This window comes from Sphaeramia orbicularis, chromosome 4 (assembly GCF_902148855.1).
Source record: "Sphaeramia orbicularis chromosome 4, fSphaOr1.1, whole genome shotgun sequence".
Classification (NCBI taxonomy): domain Eukaryota; kingdom Metazoa; phylum Chordata; class Actinopteri; order Kurtiformes; family Apogonidae; genus Sphaeramia; species Sphaeramia orbicularis.
The window spans coordinates 44682792-44705926 of record NC_043960.1 but is presented as its reverse complement, the minus strand read 5'-3'; the positions used below and the strand labels follow the sequence as shown (position 1 = coordinate 44705926).

Sequence of the window (23135 nt, the reverse complement as noted above, 5' to 3'; positions counted from 1 at the left end):
AGGCCTCTGAAAGGGAGACGTCCGTATGGAGCACATGTTTACACATACTGTAAAGAGCTGTACCAGCCCAAGCACAGGTGCATCCTGATCTGCTGCTTACATGGTGGGTACATGCAATGTTGTGAAAGGTGTTGGGGGAGTTGGACTGATTACCTGTCTGCTGTCTCAGTGGGGCCACTGCCGAGAGACTCTGTGCCCCTGAAACCTTCAGTTTCAGTCTCTAGGGAGACACCCAACAGGTGTCTGCCGCTGTGCTGTGTGGAAACCACCTCAAGCTTGGAGCCCGGGCCACCCTGGAAGACACTGTAGAGACAGAAGACGGGTGAGGTGAGCAAAAGAGACAGGTTGGATAGAGAAGATCTGGACTGGACTGAAATGACTGCTGAATTCCATGCAGCTCACATCCTGTGCACAGGAGGGCTTTTTCGTTTTTTAGCCACAAGCAGAATCTGAACTCTGATCTAGGCTGCATAACTCAACAGCACACTGAGGCACACACACAAGCAAAAATACACACAGCCTCTTTCAACGGTATTAATGCACTGGGTGGCATTTTCATTTCAAAGGGATCTGACCTCAAAAGCAGGCATATTTTACATTCCAAAGGAGAGCCCGAACACAAAACACACAGATGTGAGCACAGGTACAGACACACACAAGCCCTTAACTACTGTGAACGCCACTCAAGTCACAAAAGCAAACTCATTCACACATCCCTAGAAACGTATTCATGTTTAAGCTCCGGATAACAAATCAAGTGAAAGAGCACATTCCCAGCACTGAGCAGTCGCAGGTTATCAAAGCCAACAAGTCCTAGAAATGCTTGTATCTTTGCGGAGAAAGCAACTCCCAGAAGAAAGCAAACATTTTTACAACATGAGAAAAGAGAAACATTGATTTTGAGGAGAACTGCGAGGTTGGTGTTGCGGAATTACACAATCCTTCCATTCACTGGGTTAAATCAGCTCTTTTTCTCTAGTTTAGTTGTATCAAATACTTCCCAAGTTTGTCACAATTGAAAGTTTTGGGGGAAAAAAATAAGAACATGATGCTTTAATGGGAAACGTTGTGCAGTGTTTTCAATAATTCTTTTTCATCTGACTTACCCGAGCAGCGTGATTCCCACAGTGAGTCATGGAGCTTGCCATTTGTTTTCCTCCAGTAATTGAATTCTCATGCATCAATGATATTTTGCAGTTCTAAGTTATATTCATGTGCCTTCAAATACATTATCTGGCAGTGCTGCTGCTCCTTTGTTTTAACTCAATTGACAGAGGAATAGAGCAATCCACAGACACTTGTTCAGGGTAATGTGACTTACCTCAGGGGTCCAACATTCAGCATGAGGAACACCAAGACCACCATGAGACACACAGCTCTCCTCTTGGGGGCCGTTGCCTTTAGGACTGTATTCTGAAAAAAAAAAAAAAACAACAACAAAACATTCATTAGATTTTACCACGAAATGCAAATCATAGATACGACTCAGTATTTTCAGTTGAACATGTGTGTGGTTTATTCTTTGTTGGAGGTCATCTCTCACTTGACTCAGCAGACCCTCCAGCTGCCTCTTCAGGTTGCCATTCTCATTCTTGAGCGCCTCATTCTCAGTCAACGCCATCTTCAGCCGCGCCTCAAGCGAGAGCAGATACTCTTTCTTCTTCTTCCGTGACAGGGATGCTGACTCGCGGTTCTTTATCATTCGCTGCTGCCTCTGGGACAACTTTGACTGAGGTGGAAAAAGCGAGACAAAAACAAATACATTTGACATAAGGTTATTAATCATATCTATGCATCCACTTAGCACCTATCCAAACAAGATGGTTGAGGAAAAGTGGGGCAATTATTGTGAAAATGTAATGAAATTCCTGAATGAGCCACCTGTTGGCCTGAAGATCATACGTTCCTCTCATTAGCATGACATCATGTTTATCTATGGTCTCGAAGGTATTTAACTTGAAAATAGCTTTTCATTCATATGATTAATCAGCTGTCAGTGAAGCACCAAAACAGGTGTTTAAGAGGAAGAAATACTTCAACAGGCATGAAAAACAACATGGTACAGTAAACCAGTCTTCGATAAGGATGCTGTATGTGTATGTAATACCATTTTCCACACTGGTATTCTTGCAGCTGTGCCATTCCCATTCTGTAGTAGGTGTGTTTATATCCATTCTATCTGAACAATTTCAATTTGTGCATTTTAAAGTCCAAGTGGACACCCTGAAATTTCCAAAAATTAAACTCAAAATAGTGCAAAAAATGTTTAATACTCATTAAAAGTTGGAAAATTACAAAAGTTGGCGTAACGTGGTGAATATAAGAAATGCTGGAAAGTACTAAATAATGTGCTCAGCCGGGGTCAAAAAATTACTGTCCTTCCTGACACCAATATCAAACTAAATGATGAGTAATATCTCAATGATGTTGACCCTGCCAACAGTTCTAACAACTACTTCAATTTCATAGGTGAAACTCTATCAAAAATCACAAAACCACTAGGGGGAGTCACTTATCAACAATACCTAAAAGGTAATTACTTAAACTTGTTCTTTCTTACACCTACTGATAACTCAGAAGTTATCAAAATTCTTATGAACATGAAAAGTTCTCACACTGCAGGCGTGGATGATATATGTAGTCAAATCCATTGTACATGAAATTGCATAAATCTCTCTTTACTCCATGGTGTGGTACCAAAAATGGCTAAAATTGCAAAGATTGTGCTAATATTTAAATCTGGTGACAAAAATAACTTACAAAATTACCAACCCACATCTATCCTATCCACATTTTCGAAGGTACATGAGAGAATTGTGTATAATAGACTTAGTGGCTACTTAGACAAACTAGAGATACTCATCCCATCTCAATATGGCTTCAGGAAGAAGAGCACTACCTGTATAGCAATTTTATGATTTTATATGTGGCATATATAGGGCATTGAAAAAATTAATGACACTATTGATAAAGGTGAGTGTGGAATTGGTGTCTTCCTTGATTTATCAAAAGCATTCGATACCACTAATTCTGAAATCTTAGTAGGCAAATGGCAACATTATGGTGTCAGAGGAAATGTGCTCAATTGGTTCAGAAGCTACCCATCTGAAAGGGAGCAATACGTGCAAATAATCAACAGTAAATCCCAAAGTAAAAGTATCAGATGTGGCGTTCCCCAGGTCTCCATATTAGGACCGCTACCTTTTACCTTGTATGTAAATGACTTAAATTCTTCTAATATTCTCCATAATGTCATTTTTGCTGGTGACACTCATTTATTCTTGTCACACAAAAATACAGACAGCCTACAAAATCTTGTAAATTATGAATTACTGAAAATAGACAACCGGTTAAAATGTAATGAATTATCACTAAATATAAACAAAACTAATTTTATCATATTTCATTCAATTAGAAGTCACAAGTATCACAAGTGTTTGCTCCTGGAGGATTCTGTTGGGTTTCTGTAAATTGGCTTAGAGTCTGGTTTTGACCAACTCTATATATAAAGTGTCATGAGATAACTTTTTTGTGATCTGGCGCTACATAAATAAAATTTGATTGATTGAGTGATTTGATTGGTTTTCCCCTGTAAGTCGCTTTGGAAAAAAGTGTCTGCCAAATGCATAAACATAAACATAAAAATAGAAGCCAGAAAAATATCAGAAAGATACAGACTGAAATAAATGGTACCGCTATTGGGAGAATAGAGAACACCAAATTCCTATACGAATATACATAGATGAATTTTTAAATAAAAAAAAAAACACACTGAGTATTTAACTAATAAATTATCCAAATATGTTGGTCTCTTTCTCAAGATGAGACACCATCTTCCCCTTGAAGCTCTCCTAACTCTGTATCAGTCTCTATTCGAACCACATCTAAATGATTGTAATGTCTTATGGTGTGAGCTAACACGTATCCTAGCTACCTTGGGAAACTACAGATTTTACAGAAGAAAGTTATACGTGTTATATCATGGGCAAATTTTAATGCTCCTTCTAATCCTCTGTTTAATAGGCTCAAGCTTCTGAAGCTCACAGAGTGCAACAGTTTACACAATGTTTGTATTATGTATAATGTAGTACACAAACAAAATTTCAGACTTTGCCACCTCATTCCAGTAACATCTCCTTCTCATGAACATAACACTAAAAGAAAATCATTATTAAGGGGGAAAATGCATAAACTGAAGTTTACCAGCTTTAGTGTAGAATATAGGGGCCCGGACATCTGGAATGAGATTGAAAACTGTATTTTAAAAAAAAAAAAAAATCTCCTTCTTTTAATATATTCACAAAGCGTTTTAAGCAAAAATTGTTGCTGCTTTATGCTTAGTGTAACCCCACACGGCCTGATGAACCAAAAAAGAACAAAAAAAACAAAACAAAAACAAAAACATCAACAAACAGAACTTCTTCAAAAATACACCAGACCCAAAACCCCGCATGGCTGATATACAAATCATGTAAGCTCTTTATTTATGTGGATAAAGCACCATGTCTTACTATTAAATTATCTGAGAATATTGGAATATGCTGATTACAATAGGACTTAGGAAAAGGAAATGAATCATCGTTAGGAAGATAGGCACATATTTTTAAATATGTTTTTGTAGTGATCTAGAACATTTGATGTCTTAAAGCTTATAATGTAAAGTATGTATCTTATTACATGTTTAAGGGCCCCCATTTATAAGACGAGAACTGCTTCTGGGGTGTCCCATTACAAAATGTATTTTGTTAATGTATTGTTGATTTTAATAACTGTAATAATTTTGTAATAAATTGACTGATGAAAGGTAATTAAGTGCAATGGAAGATGTGGCAAATTATTACATGTACTGAAAAAAACTGCAACTAATTCACTGATGTAGTGCAAAGAACACCCTTGAATCCATAAATGCACACAGCAAACACCACCATTTGCAGAAATAAATATTCCGTAATGCCTCTGACAAACTATGGAAGTTTGAAACAGTGTTAGCCACATGATCCCAACCAGTGGTCTACATTCAGGAGCAAAACCTAAAACTAACATCAGTTGTTTTTTTTTTTCCTTTGTTTTTTGACAAAGTAAATCAGTTTAAAGGCTGATTTGGTTTCCTTTGGCATAAAGTGATTATTTGTGGCCAGAATGTGACAATCATATTGACATTTTGAATAATTTTGTAACTGTAGATGACAACATTAACCTGAAAGATGAAACAAAAACATTTATTGCAATATTTATCACAATATAAAATTATATCATGACATTTGTGATTCTTGTTTTGTAGTCAGGCCTCCTGATGGCAATAAAACACAGGAATTCATCATTTTCCAACCCTTGTGTATATACTTTGTACCTCTTCTATGTATCAGCTCCTCATTCCATAGCTCAAGTAGCATATTATAAGACAGACCACCTCTATCTGCCAAACTTGAAAATGAGACTTGACAATGAAGAGCTATTAATATCTGCATAATAGTCAAGAACAGAAACATCATAAATTCACATATGTATAAATGTGTAACACATCTGTATATAAAGCCACCTGTTTATACTCCTTACAACCAGAAATTTATGAAGAAAAGTGTTTGAGAAGGGGATTCTGGAATGAGAGACACATGGTTGAACATTATGAAAACTCTGAACGTAAATGGTGAAAATAAGAGGAACCTCTAAAAAAAAAGGAGAGGTAGGACTTTTATTGCCAGCTCTCAATGCCCCACTTTACCACCGTAATACAGCGTCAAAGAGTAAATAGACATGTTCAAGATGTGTTGTGACACTTTAATGACACCTCCGCAACAAATCACGGCTCTAACTTCACCCAAAAGAGTCTTTACATGCATACGGTAAAGCTTACGCCAAAAAATATTTACACCGGCATCCCCAGGGAGGTCAGGAGGTCACTAGCAAAGCCTCTGTTCTATACGTGAAGCAGGATGTGTTTAAGGAGTGTGTCACTCTTTGAGAAATGGGTTCAAACCAGACACACATAAACACTCGGGCATTATATATGTTATAGACCTGGATGTTAACAACACATGTTTAGCCATAGTTTGTCTTAATTGCTGCAATTAGAGGCTAACATACTTGACTTAACCTATAAATAAACTGATATTTAGCTTTTTTTTTGCGTTTAGATTCTCCAGATTTGTTTATGCAAGACTTTGTGTAAAAATAAAACAAATTAATGGATACATAAATAAATAAGAGCTGTTTACGTCTTGTTTCCAGGGAGAATGATTTGTGGGATTCCCAACCCTCAAGGAAATGTGGAAACTAAAATAATACATGTAAATGCTGAACCAAATAACATATGTCTTAATAAGACACATCACAAATTAAACCGAACACCTTCTTTGTCTGTCCAGTCCCCAGCTACCCCTTCACTGGCTTTCCCCAAACACAAACACCCTCCCTGGGGTTAGTCTTTAAGATCCCGGTCCTAATAGCTCCACTGGTGATTAAGTTATTTGGATCCCTGTATTTGTGTTCTGTCTCCTGAGAAACCCCCTCTGTCTCCAAGCCCAGATCTGGGAGCCGTGCCACCAGTCCGAGCCTGGGAACGCTGCAAGTAAGCAGTTACCAGGGAGTGGAGATCAGGGGGAACTTCAACATCACTGCCGCGAAAAGGCTGAAAATGTAGGGCATGGGAGGGGGTTTGAAAATGTGAGAAAGGGTGGCATTTCACAATGAAACCAACTTGAATGGGTGAGGGGCTACCACTCCCAAACTATGTGCTGGTGTGAAAAGTCAATGAGTAACGACTGAGCTGGCGTGCCCTGCTGCACAGTGGTCAGCTGTGGACATCTGTTGTAATTGTGTCAGTGTGTGTAATTGTATGAATAGGCCGTGTGTGCTACCGATAAGGAGAGGGTCTGCTTAGTAGCTTTTCAGTCCACAATGACAGCTGAAAGGAGAATGTCAAGAGCTCAGAGGCCAACAAATCCCAACATGCTTGACCATCTCACTGTTAATAAAGAACTGCTTCTCTCTTGTCGTGCACTGGAATCTAAAGGGTTACTCCGGGAAGAAGTGAGTGGTGAACAATTAACTGTAAGAGAGGGGCTCCACTTTTAACAAGTCAGGGTAAAAACACCCTGAATTTACAGGAGGCTGTAAACACTTTCACCTGTGGCATGTGTTCTTCAGGTAAAATGACCAGTAACCTGTGGTGACCCATTAATTCAAGAGGTTTTTTGTGTTCAATTTCCAATTTTAAGATAAGATAAGATAAGATAAGATAAGATAAGATAAGATAAGATAAGATAAGATAAGATAAGATAAGATAAGATAAGATATACTTTATTGACTCCCCAAGGAGGATTTTCAAATGTACAGTAGTACAAAACACTACGTATCAAAGACAATATGTATCAAATTCAGTATTCAGTATTAACTGCTGAGTTTAAGTGAAAACTGCAAAAAAAGTGTAAGGTCATGGTAGATATACATTATCTACTGAATCCATCTATCATTCAACATACAAAATAGGCTACTTGAATGCTCTATATCTTTCACAACCAACTTGATAAATATCTAACACTGTACATTGTGATGGTGAATTAACAGTGGTTTCTCAGCATCAATTCACACAAAAACTGAGCAGATGTTGTGACACCAGATGTGGTAATAAAAGCAGTCCAAGGCATGTTCAACAGATTTTCATCACATCATATGGTGAATTGTTCATATTACTGAGGATATTTAATTATGAAGCCCTGTATAAACATCGGGATGGTGGATTTTATACAAACTGCGTCTTTTCCTCAGTGACAGATGTCTCCTTGTGAGAGCACTGGGGAGAAAAGAGAATGTCAAGAATCTGATGTTATGTTTAGGAAATGTAAATGTTCAGCTCCTGCAGCTCCCTGGTAATAACCTAAAGGGAGTTTTCATTTCCTCAGAAACAACTTGGCCAAATTAAAATTAATCACAGCTTCAGCATCACCCAAAAGAGCCTCTAAACACATCAAAATATTTTGTTTCTCTTCTCTATGATGTAGGACTTGTTCAAATGCAAGGAGCTCCTGCAGCAAAAATCTCTCCGCAATTTTCTTTCCATTAGACACGACTTCGCTGAAGTAAAACTGACAGCTAAAAGCATCACTTTAGGACCCCTCTCCATCCACAATGACACCATGATTTCTGGGGTTCTCCTTTGTAAATCCTCCAATCCTACTAATGGGAAGATTTGTTGAGACCTGCAATTTTGTGACTGGTTTTCAGTCTAGAACACACACAGTTAAATCCCCGCCTGTGTGGGACCCCGTTACATTACAGTGACCCAATCTCTGATGGCTGTTTACAGCTGTCGCAAATGCTTCGTCTTGCACAACACCTGTCTGAAGCATGTAATCGTTAGCAGCCATTTAACACCAGGGCTTATAGAGCCAAACTTACAACCAGAATACAGTAGTGTAAACAACATGCATGCACAGAGACATACTGTACAATGTTCAACACCTGGTACAAGCATGCCATCTTTAAGAGGCATTTTACACACGCCAAAGCCACCGATTTACCACTGTGTTGTAGCCAAAGTACAGTGGGGCTGTAAAGTGAACACAGCTGCAGTGGGTCCAAACTCAGCATTTTACAACCAAAAATTTTCTTGGTCAGCAAAATGATTTTTAAATTCTATTGAAACAATAGCTGGTACAATAAACACCTGCCATTTTCATACAGGTTATCTGTCTACATTTCACCTTGCAGATGCTGCAAATACACATCCAGCCTGTTCACTGTCAAAACTGACCACTTACACTAATGCTGCTCCACAAGCTCTATACTCTGAGTCTTACATTTTTCCCACCTCACAATTAATTTGCCCCTATGCCTCCCCTTTAATCGCCCATTGTAAACTTTATTGACTTGGTTAGCTTTACAAAAGCCCAAGAGGCATATTTGTTTTGGCCTCCGGGGTTTTGAATTCCTTGACACGGTTCTCAAGCTCTGGCACTCAAAGTGCTTCTCCAGAACTCAATTATGCCTGTGATAATTGGACAAGTTCCTCTCAGGCCTTTTAGGGGTTGAGTATTTTTACAGCCAGAGGTCAACTGTTGCCATTCATAACACAACAACCACTTGTGGAAATCTGGTTGAGGTTAATCATTTTAAAAATCTTGATGAAAAACATCATTAATGTCAAGATAAATTGTGTAGACTGGTAAAGCTGAACCATCTGACATTCCGGTTCTGACTCATGTTTTTCGCCCCCACGGGTAATGCATCACAATGGCACAGTGATTATTGTGGGATTAAAAAATAGGACCAACGTCCCTGTATCAATATCAGAATCCATAACAACTTGAATTTGTGAGGTTGTCAGGTTCTGCTATGTTAGAGTCCTGTGGTGTTGATGCAAGAGATCAATCGCCCAATAGAAGTGGAGTATAACTCAACAAATGAAATGAAAGCCCATATATGACTTCCTATCAATGCTCAGTAGTAACTATATTGATATCTGTATCATTGCCATGTCATAAGCTATCAAAATATGGCCCATTATAAGTAAAGGCAATTTTTTTAATATTTCAAAAATTCATCAGAAATTCAAAAATCTAAATTTGTCAAAACGGTATACATACATTGAAGACATTGTCCCAAGAAAGTTAAATAAAAAATTTGGATGACTCCGACCAGTACTTTCAGAGAAGAAGATTGTTGAAATCTAGACATTCATGACCTTGAGCTTGATCCTTGAAGGTCACTGTAGGTCAAAGGTCATGGACCCAAATGAAAGTCCATATATGACTTCCTATCAATGCTCATTAGTAACTATATTGATATCTCTAACAATTTCCATGTTGTAAGCCATGAAAATATGGACAATTATAAGTAAAGGCACATTTTTTATTTTTCAAAAATTAATTAAATTCAGAAATCAAAATTTCTCAAATCTGTGAACAAACTTTGTAGACATTGTCCCAAGAGAAATACATATAAAATTTGAAATGAATCCAACCAGTAGTTTTGTTGGAGATGTTTAAAGAAATTGCTAACAAAGACAACGGCAAAGGTGAAGACGACGGCAGACACAGTGCCTTTACAATAGCTCATGGCCGGTCAGCCGGTGAGATAAAAATAGACTTAGATCTACTGTCTGTGATTGTACGTGACACACTATTACTGCTACCAGCTTGTCCAATGATAGACTTTGACTGCGACTTGCATGTTACTCTATGCTAAATGAGAAACATTTTGAATGAAGAAATCCTGCACACAAACAGAGATTAGAAGAAATCAAATCCAAGAGAAGACTCTGTGAGAGCATTTTTCTCAACCCATTGCAGGTCAAACATGAGCAAGCTATTAGGAACTGAGGAGTGAAGCCTAAAACAACACAGAATTTGTTAAGAGTCACGGCATCTCCCTGACTGTGCAGTGGAGGAACACTCACAGTTTATCAAAATCTGAAACAGAAAAACACATTGACAGGCCAACAAACTAGCCCTCAGTCTTCAAAGACATATCACAGACTTTCCCACCCAAAAGAGGACACGCATTCACAAAAGTTGGCGGGTATTACTGGGAGACCACAAGCTTGTATCATAAACATATGTAATGTATAATTGAGCTTTCTTTCCTGACTTTTAAATGGATGCCCCAGCTTCACTTAATGGTACCTTATGAGATTTACGAAAATCGTTGTGTGCATGTGCTGTCCCGAGCCGTCATTATGCAGGACCAAGATGAATTATTGTGTGAAAATGGGGAAAAGCAAAGGTCAGGAGACCGTGGGTTCATTTTACATGTTTGTGTGTTCACTGCAGCTGTCCTGACTTCACCCTAAACGCAACACACTGATCGACCCACCCTCTCCCATCCACACAGAATAATGTCCTCCTGTGACACTATTCACACTGTCTGAACTGCAATTACATAACTCGACTGTCTTTCAAATAAAGTCCCACAGGTGCAAACAAAGCGGCCAACCATGAGCATCTGTCCGTATCTATGAACACTTTAGACTCTGCTGTAGGGATTCATGGGACACATTAGGTTGAGTTAAGATAAATCAACAGTGTAACAAAAGATGGATTTAATGCTACATTTCCCACATTAAATGTTGGATTACCTTGAGCTGCTAAGAATGCACATACAAAAACTCTCTATTGCTTTACAGTTGCTATAGATTTTATTCTAAATCCATCTGTTCTATATGTGAGTTTGCATCTATTTGCATGTATAAAACATTGCATCATAGGTTTTATCTTTGGATTAATGAATTAATATTAGGGCAGTTTCACATATACAGACAAGGATTCCCTCAATGAATTAACCTCTTGAGGTACTTATCTTTGGACAGCGTGAGAAAGCAGTAGTATTCGCACAGAAACAGGGAGAATATACAAACTACAGAGCTCCAGCCGGGGCATTCTTGCTGTGAGATGAAAGCATTCATCATCAGAATAAAACTCAAATGATTTTGTTCCAGTTTCCAGGATGATTGTGGATCCTTATTTGTGGTTTTGTGGTCTTCTTTACAGTCAGAATATGACAAACACAATTTGGAGCAATTGAGAAAACTAGAAGCATAGCCTTTAAAACAATTATAATGACAAAATAATAAAATCTTCATTAGAATTTGTAAACTTGAATTTAGAAAACAGTAAATTAACTACAAGAACAAAACATTGAAACAGTGTAAACTGAATAAACCCCTGAAGATAATGCATTATTCACAAAATGCAATAAAATTATATCACAATAATTATCCTGACTGGTTTATCACAGACTAGTAGAAATGATGAATTACAATATCAGACTAAAACATTCCTGTTATTTATTCACGTTAAAAGAAAGGAGTCACATGATTCTTTACAGACTGAAGGGTAGCTTTTTTCCCCTTCACTGTGGAAAAATACACCCTCCATCATAAACACAGTTATTAACTTTTTTTTTTCACTTCAACACTTTATTTTCTTATTTCCCTCCAAAATTGAAGTTAATAGCTTGTAGAATTACATTGAATAACAACAATATTGGGTAAAATGAGAGAATTTATGTTGGACAGGATCCAGTCCGACTGTGAACATGGTAACCACAAACTCCTAGTAACAGAGTGGACAAGTGCGTACACGCCCATGTCTACACTCATAACCACGCAGCTGCAAGGAATCACACAAAAGCAGGCTGGCACATGTCCACACAAACAAACACAACTCGTGAAGGTATTACTGTATTTATTCTTATAAAGTGGCTTCATCTAATAAACTGCATGGACACATTCTAAGTTAGGTGGAAAATTAAAGAGTATGGACTTCAAAACACTCTGAGCCAGAAATCCTACAGCTTAGGGACTGTTGTACTGAGAGCAGACCTATCGCTGAGGCATTATTCAGAGCTCAGTATATAAAACACACAGCACAAAATGTTTGAAAAGCATGTCAAACATTTATAGTTGATAGTTTGTTTGGGCAGTCAAATGTCCACGTGAGGCCTACAGAGCTTGGGAACACTGTCCTAATTAACTGTATGTATCTCTTTGATTTCATAGTGAATAATTACCCATTCTCATAACATGAACAGATGAAGAGAAAAACAGAAAGCATTTCTGGGTCAACACAATCATGGATCAGTGACTGTGTTTACATGGACCTTGATTTTCCACTGATAATCCACCTGTTCAGATTAAAAGTGCATCATGAGACCACCTCAATCAGAACAGACTGGTCTAATCAGAAGAGGAGCCGTGGTTTGAAGTTTTAATAATGTGATCAATTAGAAAATATCACCCATATAAAGACTTGATCCGATAGTTTTTCTCTCTCTTTCTGTGACCCACATATGGGTAAGATGACATGACAAATATCAGGGGGGAGAGAAACAAAGGGATAGAAAAACACAACTGTTCTGAGGCTGAGGTGACTCTTTCTGGGGTCATTAACATGTTTAAGAATTGCTGAACACCTCAAGAGGGTTGTAATAAAGGGAAAAAAGTTAATATTTTTCCCATCACACAGTGTGGGTTCATTTTGATTATCACAATAATAAAAATAAGGACAACAACTTCTTTTCCGTTATATATCCAGTAAATGGGTGAAATTACTTTGTGCAAATCAAAAAGGTTCCGTTCAGATTTATGCTTTGAGTACATAGACATACATCTTAATGGTTGCTAAAGCTGAAACCCCTCAACATAATTTCAATCAGATTAAAGAATGTGGCCTGTAAAGATTTTAAGACCCAAAGGTGAGCAGTATGACCAAAATATTTAATCTTGATTTTGCTGTTATAAGTGATCACTTTTAAATCCATTTTTCCTGTGAATATGAAATTAGGGAAGGTCATTATTCAAAAGTAACATTCTAATACTAAAAATAAGCATTGCATTGTGTGTGATATTAATAAACAATAACAAAAAAGCTTATGTTGTAAAAAAAAACTAAAATAATTTGAATATAATATATAGCACCACTGACAGGCACTGAATGAAACAAATATTCTCAATGGATGTACTACAAAACCCAAACACAGTGCATTTGGAATTTTTCAAGTCATGTCTCCAGAAGAATCACTAATTTCCATTTATTTCTCTCAATTGATGGTTTTCATAATGCAGAAGTCCCTCCTCAGTAATATGGGTGGGCAACTATCCCCACTGACGGTGAAGTGACTCACACAAAAAAAAAACTACGTTCTAAGAGTGTGGACGGGACTCACATCATCATCTGACGAAGGGGTACGAAGTGCAACTGAGACTACTGGTGGAGCTGCAACCGGGACGGGCCTGTCCTGGCTTAGTGTTGGCATGGCAACCACATTGCTGGTGAGGGCCTGAGATGTCTGGATCTGCAGCACCTGGCTCGGCTGAGACAGCAATATGGGATGACCTGAGAGAGACACACAACGCATAAACACTCATATTACAGGCCTTAGTTGGACTATAATTATATTTTGTGGCTGTGTGATTAACAGTGATTTAAGTTGACTGTTATTATGCATTTGTGCACATGTTCTTATCTATCATTTGTCTTGCCATTTATATAAAAAAAGCCTTTAAGCTATTATTGTTTTATACAAGCATAAAACTCATCAGCCTGCTGCTGTAAGAGCCTCCTTCTGCAGATGGCCAAGTCCAGCACCTTGACCCCACCTCACCTCTGATGACCTCCGTTAACCCCTTGGCTTTAACAGGAATCTTTGCATTTTAAGTACAGGTGCAAAAGATGTTTACCATCTTGACCTGTGGTCTTAAACTTCCACATTCCAAAGTAAGAGGGGTGTTAGTTTTATGTCCTTAAACACTCACATGTGCCCACATTTACTATAATACAACCTAAAAGAAAGAAACTAGGACAAGCTTAAAAAACAGACACACATGTACTATAGTCTATAAATGGCCTCTTCATGTAGGAATCTCCCAGAGATTAGCCCACCCTTTCCAGATAAACAGTGCCAGGAGCCATTCTTCAAAGCAACCTTCACCTCCAATTCTAAACAACCTGTCAGTGCTAATCGTGTAGAAGTGTTAGCGTGTTCTGCTAATGAATGCCAACGCTCTGTCCTGTACCCAAGCTTACCATCTGTAAAAAGAATTAATAGGGGTGAAAGTCAAAAGAAATTAAAAGCATCAAGAACACCTGTCAGCTTGTTTGTTCTCCTCAGACAAACGGCTGACCTCGTAAAAAATGAGCACGAATCAGAACATATCTGGATTTCATCCTTCCATCATATGCCTGAATGCCTGACGTGTTGTGTGCACTCCTCAGATGGGAATATTCAGAGGAGCATCCTGAACCCAGGGACTTGTAACACTGAGCAGGCCTGTCTCCATTTCCATCTGGGGTCACTAAAGTTGGACGACTTGGTCATGACCATCTGCCATCTTGGCTATTACCAGGAAGACAACAGAGCCAGGTTCAAATTCAAGTTGAGAGAGGTCAGCTCCTCCACCCACTCGGGTCCCAGGCAATGACATAAGTATTTACATTGGCCTGGGTGTCACTTATGTCATGCAGAAGAGGACCAGATTGGTAAACCAGATGAGTTTACCTTCAAAACAACTGAAATAATGACTTAAATACAGGAAACACACACAAACCACATCCCCTGAATAATCTTCTATAAACATTTGTGTTATAAAATAAACCTTCTTGATTACTATTCCTTCTTTGATATACATTTATGGCTGATGAGCCCCAAAATGTGATGTTTTTCAAGGGCAGTTTTGATTCTGGCATAATTTGTTGAAAAAAGCTCATTTATGTTTCTTGACCATGAAGTGGATTAGTCTGAAACAGAAGGGCAATGAAGAGAACTCATAAGCAAAAAGTGAGGTTAAAGCACCCTCTGCTGGTCTTATCCCAAGAAGAAACTATAATCCTAACAAAAACAGTAACATAATTCATCCATCTACACTAATTAATCATTACTCATTTAATATCATGTTCGCAATTTAACTTAAATACAAAAACTACTCTGAATAAAAACCCTTGAACTGAATGTGTCTGATATGTCTAGTCTGATGCAATACAGTGTAAGATGTAAGGCAACGTGTCTAAAAGTGTTACAGTGTGAACTCTGACCTCCAGGGGGCGCTGGTTGGATGCTGACTGGAGCTGGTTTAACCACAGGCAGCACAGTAGTCTGCAGAGGCTGGATGATGATGGTCTTGGCCTGCAGGGGAGCTGCTGTGTGGGCCAAGGGCACAGCAGTAATCACTGGTTTGGGCTGAATGGAAACCTTGGGTCCAAACTGGATCGGCCTTTTGACTGGCTGAGACGTTTTGACTGATGTATGTGTTAGGGGACAGAGATGGAAGAAATAGGATGAGAAAGTAGGATTAACGATAAACTTTAGAACTAACTTTACCAGCTAGCGTATTTATGCATGTTAAAATATGTTCACTTATGAGGGTTTTTCATTAAGCTGCTGCCCTCGTTTTCTAATGAGATGACTCATGTTTTGTTTTCTTTCTTGAATCCCAAAATTACAGAAAAACAGAAGAGTTTTCCTTAGGGTTCTGAATAAATAAGAAACACAGATAACAGCTGGATGAGCAGACATGTGATGGTAGAAGCTGCCTCACCTCGTCCAGCCTGGTTGGTCCTCTTCTGGGTTTTCTTAGTTGGGGTAGTGGTTTCAGAAAAACCACTGGACACAGACGAAACCGACACAAGAGAGACCTGTGACTGTGGAGACAGGGCCTCATCCTGGATACAGACGAAGATGATGAAGAGTCAGGTTGTGTATCTGATGGATATTCCAAACCCAGCAGTAATGACAGGTTTTTGGCCCTGTACTGGTAATTAGCAAGTAAGTCCTATCCTGCACATTTTTATCTAACATACATTAACTACCAGGGGGGTTCCTGACTCAGAATGAGTTGGTAATAGTACCAGGATGATCATGTGGATCATGTCCTCAACTGGCTCAAGGGTCCGATCAATTGAAAGTGAACATCAACATGAAAAAGTAAATTTGCACACATGATTTATCAAGTAGGCTCATTTTTTAGCTAAAGATCTCCATTTAATGGAACTGTTATTCTTATTAAAATACCACTCGTAGAAAAAATGTTAGAACTGAACTTATTGATTGTACTGTTTACACCATAGCCATGCCTCAGTCATAAAAACATAACTTGAATTTGACGCTAAAAATTACATCCAAAAAATATGAAAATGTATTCAATCTGTCACATTTAAAAAGACTATCTGTCAACTATTATCGAGAAAGTACTCTTTATTTGTAATTTACCTAGATCAATATGGACCGCCATAAGTTGTAAATAACACTGTGTCAGTATTAAATACATTAAAAAAAGCATTTTGATTATATCTGGCATGTTGTTTTAAAAAACAAGTCAACATTTTGGGTGATGCATACAATGGTAAAGAGTCATCCACGTGTTACTATGGCAGCCTGTCCACGTGTTACCACATTCTCATGTCAATAAAACAGAGTTTTCAATATTTTACTCCAAAATTTATCGTCAGCATAGTTGAACATAATATCTAAAAGGTTTTGTCCTACTTGATATCAATTTCTGCTGAGAACTGCATGTTTTGAATGTTTGCGAAAGCTGAAAAAATGTATGTCCATTTCAAGTCCATGTGTAATTACGGGCAGTAATTTCATATTTTTCATCTAAAAATTTTATCTCACCAAATTTTGTTATACATAATGTTAAAATGCTTATAAATACCTACTCAAATATGTATAATGCTTGCATATAAGTTACTCTGCTTACATAACAGAGACAGTTGAACACGAAATGTGTCCACATGTTACCACTCGATCAGACCCCCAAGCTTTTTATGAGCTTTGTATTCTAGGACCTCTAAAGAAAACTCATGTTGCTAACTGTTACTTAACAAACATTTCATTGTTTACTAATCATCCTTTTGGAGGTTTTAAAGAAAGAAGACATCCCTGTAGTAAACCCTTCAGTGCACTAGACCTCTTAAAGGCCTGTTATCTAGACCAGTAAATTATTTCTGTTTGGCAAAACATTTAAGCTTTACCCCATCACCATAATGCAGTTACAAATGACAGAAATACACTGAAGCCAATGCATCAGATGGCTCTGAAAATACCATTTGCCATAAAGAAAATACCAATCTGACTTTTGCCAACAGCTGGAGGTGCAACAAAATTTGATGGAAATGGCCACCTCATAATCCTCCAGGCAGGAAAAAAAACAGGTCTACATTAAATCGGTACAGTTACAGCCAGTTAAAACAGCAGGAGGTTATGTCATTTGCTTTGACTAGAGTAAAGTCTATGTCAAATGAATTTTCACTGTAACCACGTCAATTACAACTGTGCTTGAACAAATATACAGTAATGCACTAGCTGAGGTAGTTGAACACATTTCATTTCAAATACGAATCAAATGTCCTTGTCAGTATTCAAAGACTCAAGTATGAAAATGTGTCCTTGGATTCAGTCAGGGTGATTTAGTAAGCAGACAAATGTGTGCACCCTGTATTGGGGCCAGACAAAGATGTAACCCTTGTCCTTGTTTTGACACACTGTGAAAACATCTGCCTGCTAAATTATGCTAATGTGGCTGAAGTTGTCAGCACCTTTTTTTAACGAGGAAGGCGGGACACATCTCAGATGGACAGCGAATTATTAGTTTGACAAGGTGTTTAAGGCTTTTGTTATCGAGTGTCTCGAGTGTATCTGTGTGTGTTTCCATCCAAAGGCAAAGAGCAGCTGTCGATGTTAGGACACCATCTGGAAGAGGCTCTTAATTGTTCCACTACATATGTAAATACTCACAACTAATGACAAGGTTGTATCTGCATGGGAAATGCAGATCAAATGCTGAAAACTGAGAAGGATGCTGTGTTGAAAGCTGTGACTCACCGGTAAGGAGTACGGGGACATGGCTTCCATGGACACAGGAGAGGAGACAGAGCTCAGAGTGTGGGCAGGAGAGAGAGAGTCCACACTCACTTCACCATCTGGATGCACAAGGACAAAGATGCAGAAGACTTACATACATACATATATGTGCATAGTCTCTGGTTTATCACTCCAGTAATTCCCAAACATGACCTTAAAGCTGCAGCGCTTGGTAGTTTTATAATGACACGGAATGAAAAACCCATTATTAAATTTGAGCATATTCTAATTCAAGTGGTTTGAGAGGACATTAGACTTCTGCATCTACTCTTTGCCTGTGTTTTCAGGCTCCATGATGTAGTTTTTTGACTAATCAGTTAAGACCATGCTTGAAAACACTAACTACAGGTTACAGTTCCACTTCTGCCGTTTCTTGGCGGAGGTAATAATGGTGGATATGTGAATTAAAAGTTGCATCTTTGTTTATCTGACAAAGATAATTGACACAACTTTAAAACGCTGTATAATAGTCTTATATTAGACTATGTGACCCATGGGGAACCACAGGCAGTAGATGTGGTAGTTTTTATGATGGGGAGAGCAGACTTTTGGGAAAAGATGTGAGTCTATATTTTATAAGCAGTGACATAAAAATTGTTTGGTAAATCATTCTTTAAAATGTAAGAGACAATTAATCTACAGTATTAATACCCAGGCGCACCTGCAGAATGAAACTGTGAGGTACACAGGAAGCGCACGGACAGGGGTGGGGGGTGAATAGTTTGATGGGGGGCAGACATTGGTCCGTGATTTTTGGAGTTGGGGGGAGGGGGGAGTAGTGGCCCATGATTTTTAGAGTGGGGGTGGGGATTGTGCTCTGTGATTGGAGCGTTGGGGGGGGCATGAAGGAAGTGAAAGTGAAATTGACACGCTTTATTATTTCTCTAACTCTCCACTAACATCCATGTCGGGGGGGAAGGGGGGGGGGGGGGGTAGAGGCCCGTGAACATGTGTGTGTGTGCATGTGTGTGTGAAACTGACACACTTTACTATTCCTCTAACTCTCCAGACAGCACAGATACACAGAAGTAGCGAGCGACAGAATCTCTGCGCAGCAAAAAAGTCAATTCATCGGTTACATATTGGCCGATGTTGATTAATCGGTGATACGCCATCATCAGCCCGATTAATCGGTCGGGCTCTAGTCTGTATTTAGATTTTGTCTTTTGATTTGAATCGAAGGAGAGAGCTGCAGAAGGAAGGTCAATTTCTCGCTTTCCTTCCCCCGATTTCAGATCCTGCAGCTTTAGGACCAATGTAATTTAAGGAGATGAACAAGCATCTAGAATATAATTAATATTACATGTATAATTATGGTTTCATTGGTGTGTAAATCTGCTAAAATAAAAGTTGTGGCATTTTTATTCAAACTGAAACATTACATATCTAGATGTGAAGTTGCAGATTTACCCATCTCCCTTCCCTACAGCAGCCACAAAAAACAACTGAAAACATAGTAAAAGATATCATGTAACTCGAGCCCTATAAATCTTACACACTGGACCATTCAAAAAAAGGCTACTCAAAGAATTCACAACATGCTGATGTCAGGCATACGCCCCTCTATAAACCATCCAAAGTGCAGTGGAAATGAAACATAGTATAGACACAGCTGACGACAGCACATGGGAACATCACACAATGTTCTTTAGTACAATTTCAAAGTTGCAGTATGAAACCAAACCTAACTAGATCAAATATTCAATGTGACAAAAACATGATCCATGGTTTGCACATTCAAGGGCGTTGCAGTGAGTGATAATGAAAGTCACTCTATACCCAGCTATAGGACGCCCAGCTTTGTTGTTTCAAGCTGAAATGTGATAAACAGGCTTAACAAGGACATGAACATTTGTGTTGCTCTACCTGTACAGGTGCTGCTTCCATCCACCTGGTTCCATGGGGGTATGTCAATATCAAAGTCCAGGTCTGGACCTTCACTGGCCTGAGAAAGCAAACATATATGATAACACTGAAGCTTTGCAAATGGACAATCAACAGTATAATAATTAAAGTGATGATTTTTAGTAAATGTGGTGCCTTCCTGTCTTGAAAACTGCTGAATTATATCATAAAACTTGGGAAGACAAACACACTTAGGAGTAAAGTGGGCTTCAATTTTTGGTTTAGCATCAAAAGGAATGTACACTTCAGCAAAATGACCTCGATTAAACTCTATGGTTTTAGGTTCCATGATTATGAAAATTCTGAGTTGCGTTTTAGGAATGGATTTTTGGTGGTGAATTTCATTTGCAGAGTTGTGACAGGAGACAAAATATTTTGTTAAGACCACTATGTGAAATATGACTGTGATTAACTGTATTTACATGTGACTGCTACAACTGGGTTTTATGACATTTTGTAAATTCACGAAGAGTAGACATTTTCTGTGCCAAACACAAATAAAATGCCAATCATATATACAGTACTTCAGTTTCAATGTTAACAAACACAATTCAGGATCGTCAGCTGCTGACAGCCTCTTTCAGTTTCAGACTATTTGCATATTAGGGCAGTGAGTTACTCACATATCCTGCATGCTCCAGTGCTTCAAGCAGCTCATCTGCATCTCCCAGGTTGTCCAACTCATCGAACAAGCTAATGTCTGGGCAACAACAAGACAGTGCAAAGAATTAGATAGGTCAAAACTCAGTGCACCTTATTCAAAACACACAAAAATCAAACACTTTTTTTTTTTTTTTTTTTTTGCATTTCTAAACAGAATATGTATGCATGCACGTTTGTATGGTGTAACATTTTTAGGTTTGAACAAAGTTAAATACTTCTTTGTAGTTCTTCTTGGTCCAGTCCAGCTGAACCGAGAAGAACTACCAAGAAGAATGATGACCTGGGCAAATGAGAACCTACACAGAGAAAGTTAAATTCTAAATAATAGCAAATTTAAATGAATAAAGTTGCTACTTATGCTGCAAACAATATATATGCATCTTGATTTTGTTTTATATTTCCCATGCACTTCATTTGTCCTCATCCTAACAATAAAAACGCACACACACAAAAAAAAACCAATAGCCACATCTACACATATCATACACATCATAAAAAGCTATTATGATTAATGTTAATAATATCAATAGACATTAATATTACTATCAATAATAATAATAATAATAATAATAATAATAATAATAATAGTAAACGTCACAATTATGTATCATTTTATAATTGATTAGAATGTTTCCCTTTTCGTCTTATTCATAAAATAAACCAAAAAAAAGATTATTATTATTATTATTATTATTATTATTATTATTAATGTCTTTATTCTTAGAAACTTTAGAAATTGAAAAAATATTCAAGTTCAATTTACGTAAGAAAACATTTTAAAGTATTAAACTATTCAGTTGTTTTAAGTCACTCGGATATTTTCGGGGATATGACGTTTCCAATAACTTAAAAATATAGCATACTGGTACAGTAGTTTAGTTTTAATATAGCCTAGTATTATAATAATTTCCCTTCAGTGACATTTCCTTTATTTTTTACACATATAATACAATACTATTTAATATTATGCCATCCTCAGATAGACATGTTTTCCTTCCATCCACACTCTGTGGATTACATCATCACATCCTCCACTGCTAACAGACGCTAAGAGGCTAAAGCGGACAAGTTGTACGGACTCATCTATAGATGTACCTAAACGTTTCCAAACCGCTTAAAACGACACTTTATCCTTAAGTTTTCACTTTTACTCATTAATTCTACATCTATGAGTCCACTTGGTACCTTCCCGGTGGGTCTCCGTGGAAAATATAAGCTGCTCTTACCCCACTCTCCCCCATGGTCGATAGAGATGGTGCCGGTTTGACTGTCCATCACAGGACTCTGCTGCTGATATTCCAAATCTAACGTTGAACTGGACGACATCCTCTGTTAAATTCATTAGTAACTTAACCACATGTAATAAGAAGTGGTCGGCGATTGTTTGTGGGGCTGTCACTCATTGTCGTTCCTCGGCTGTTCTGGTGTTTTGTTCTTAAACTTCCTGGTAGACGCAGAGATACACGTCTGACTTGACCGTAAATCTACGGGAGCCGCCGAGAGTCAAACTGAGCAGAAACAGGCCGTTCAACAGATGGTAATAAGTGATCAAGCCACGAGGCGGCAGGATAGTATTGTATGACAGTCCATAGCATGTTGACAAAATGTGTAAATTTATGACATAATATATGAAAAAAGTAGCTCTGACGCCACTGAAGGTGAAATTAACCTGTAGTTAACATTTACTCAATATTATTACCCAGCCAAGGGGTATTGTTTTTGCTTTGGTTTGTTTGTTTGTTAACACTTTAGCAGCAAAGCTGTTGGTTGAATTCATACCAAATTTGGTTTATAGATTGCCAGTGACCAGAATACACCTGATTACATTTTGGGAGCAGATTGTCAAGGTTCAGATTTTTTTTTTTATGAATTTTTAAAATCTTTTTTTTTTTTCCCTCATGTACTTATAATTGGCAAAATTTCAAACGTTTGTCGCAGCAAACCTATTGCTTGAATTTATACCAAATTTGGTTTATAGATTGACAGTGACCCAGAATACATGTCATTACATTTTAGGAAAAGTAGGTCAATGTTTCAGTTTTTTTATGAATTTTTATTCTTTTTTTTCCCATTTATTTATAACGGGCGAAATTTCAAATATCTATAAAAACATCCATTTTCTTTCTATTTACTCCAAACTTGGCACATATATATGTTGGCAATTGATATGCTGACATCAGCACATGCATAGACATGATGACATCAGCTGG

At 37.9% G+C, this 23135-nt stretch overlaps 1 protein-coding gene across 1 annotated transcript in view; it reads right to left on the bottom strand.

Moving 5' to 3' along the window:
- Positions 1-22396, bottom strand: part of atf6 (activating transcription factor 6) — a 43657-nt gene extending 21261 nt beyond the window's left edge. The window contains exons 1-10 of the mRNA XM_030132830.1: positions 22152-22396; positions 20886-20962; positions 20224-20302; positions 18319-18416; positions 16031-16154; positions 15528-15731; positions 13663-13832; positions 1544-1729; positions 1322-1413; positions 154-303 (exon numbers count right to left, since the gene is read on the bottom strand). Coding sequence (XP_029988690.1) covers positions 154-303; positions 1322-1413; positions 1544-1729; positions 13663-13832; positions 15528-15731; positions 16031-16154; positions 18319-18416; positions 20224-20302; positions 20886-20962; positions 22152-22251 — 1280 coding nt within the window. The 5' untranslated portion in view covers positions 22252-22396. The remainder of the gene's footprint in view (positions 1-153; positions 304-1321; positions 1414-1543; positions 1730-13662; positions 13833-15527; positions 15732-16030; positions 16155-18318; positions 18417-20223; positions 20303-20885; positions 20963-22151) is intronic.
- Positions 22397-23135: the final 739 nt, after the last annotated feature.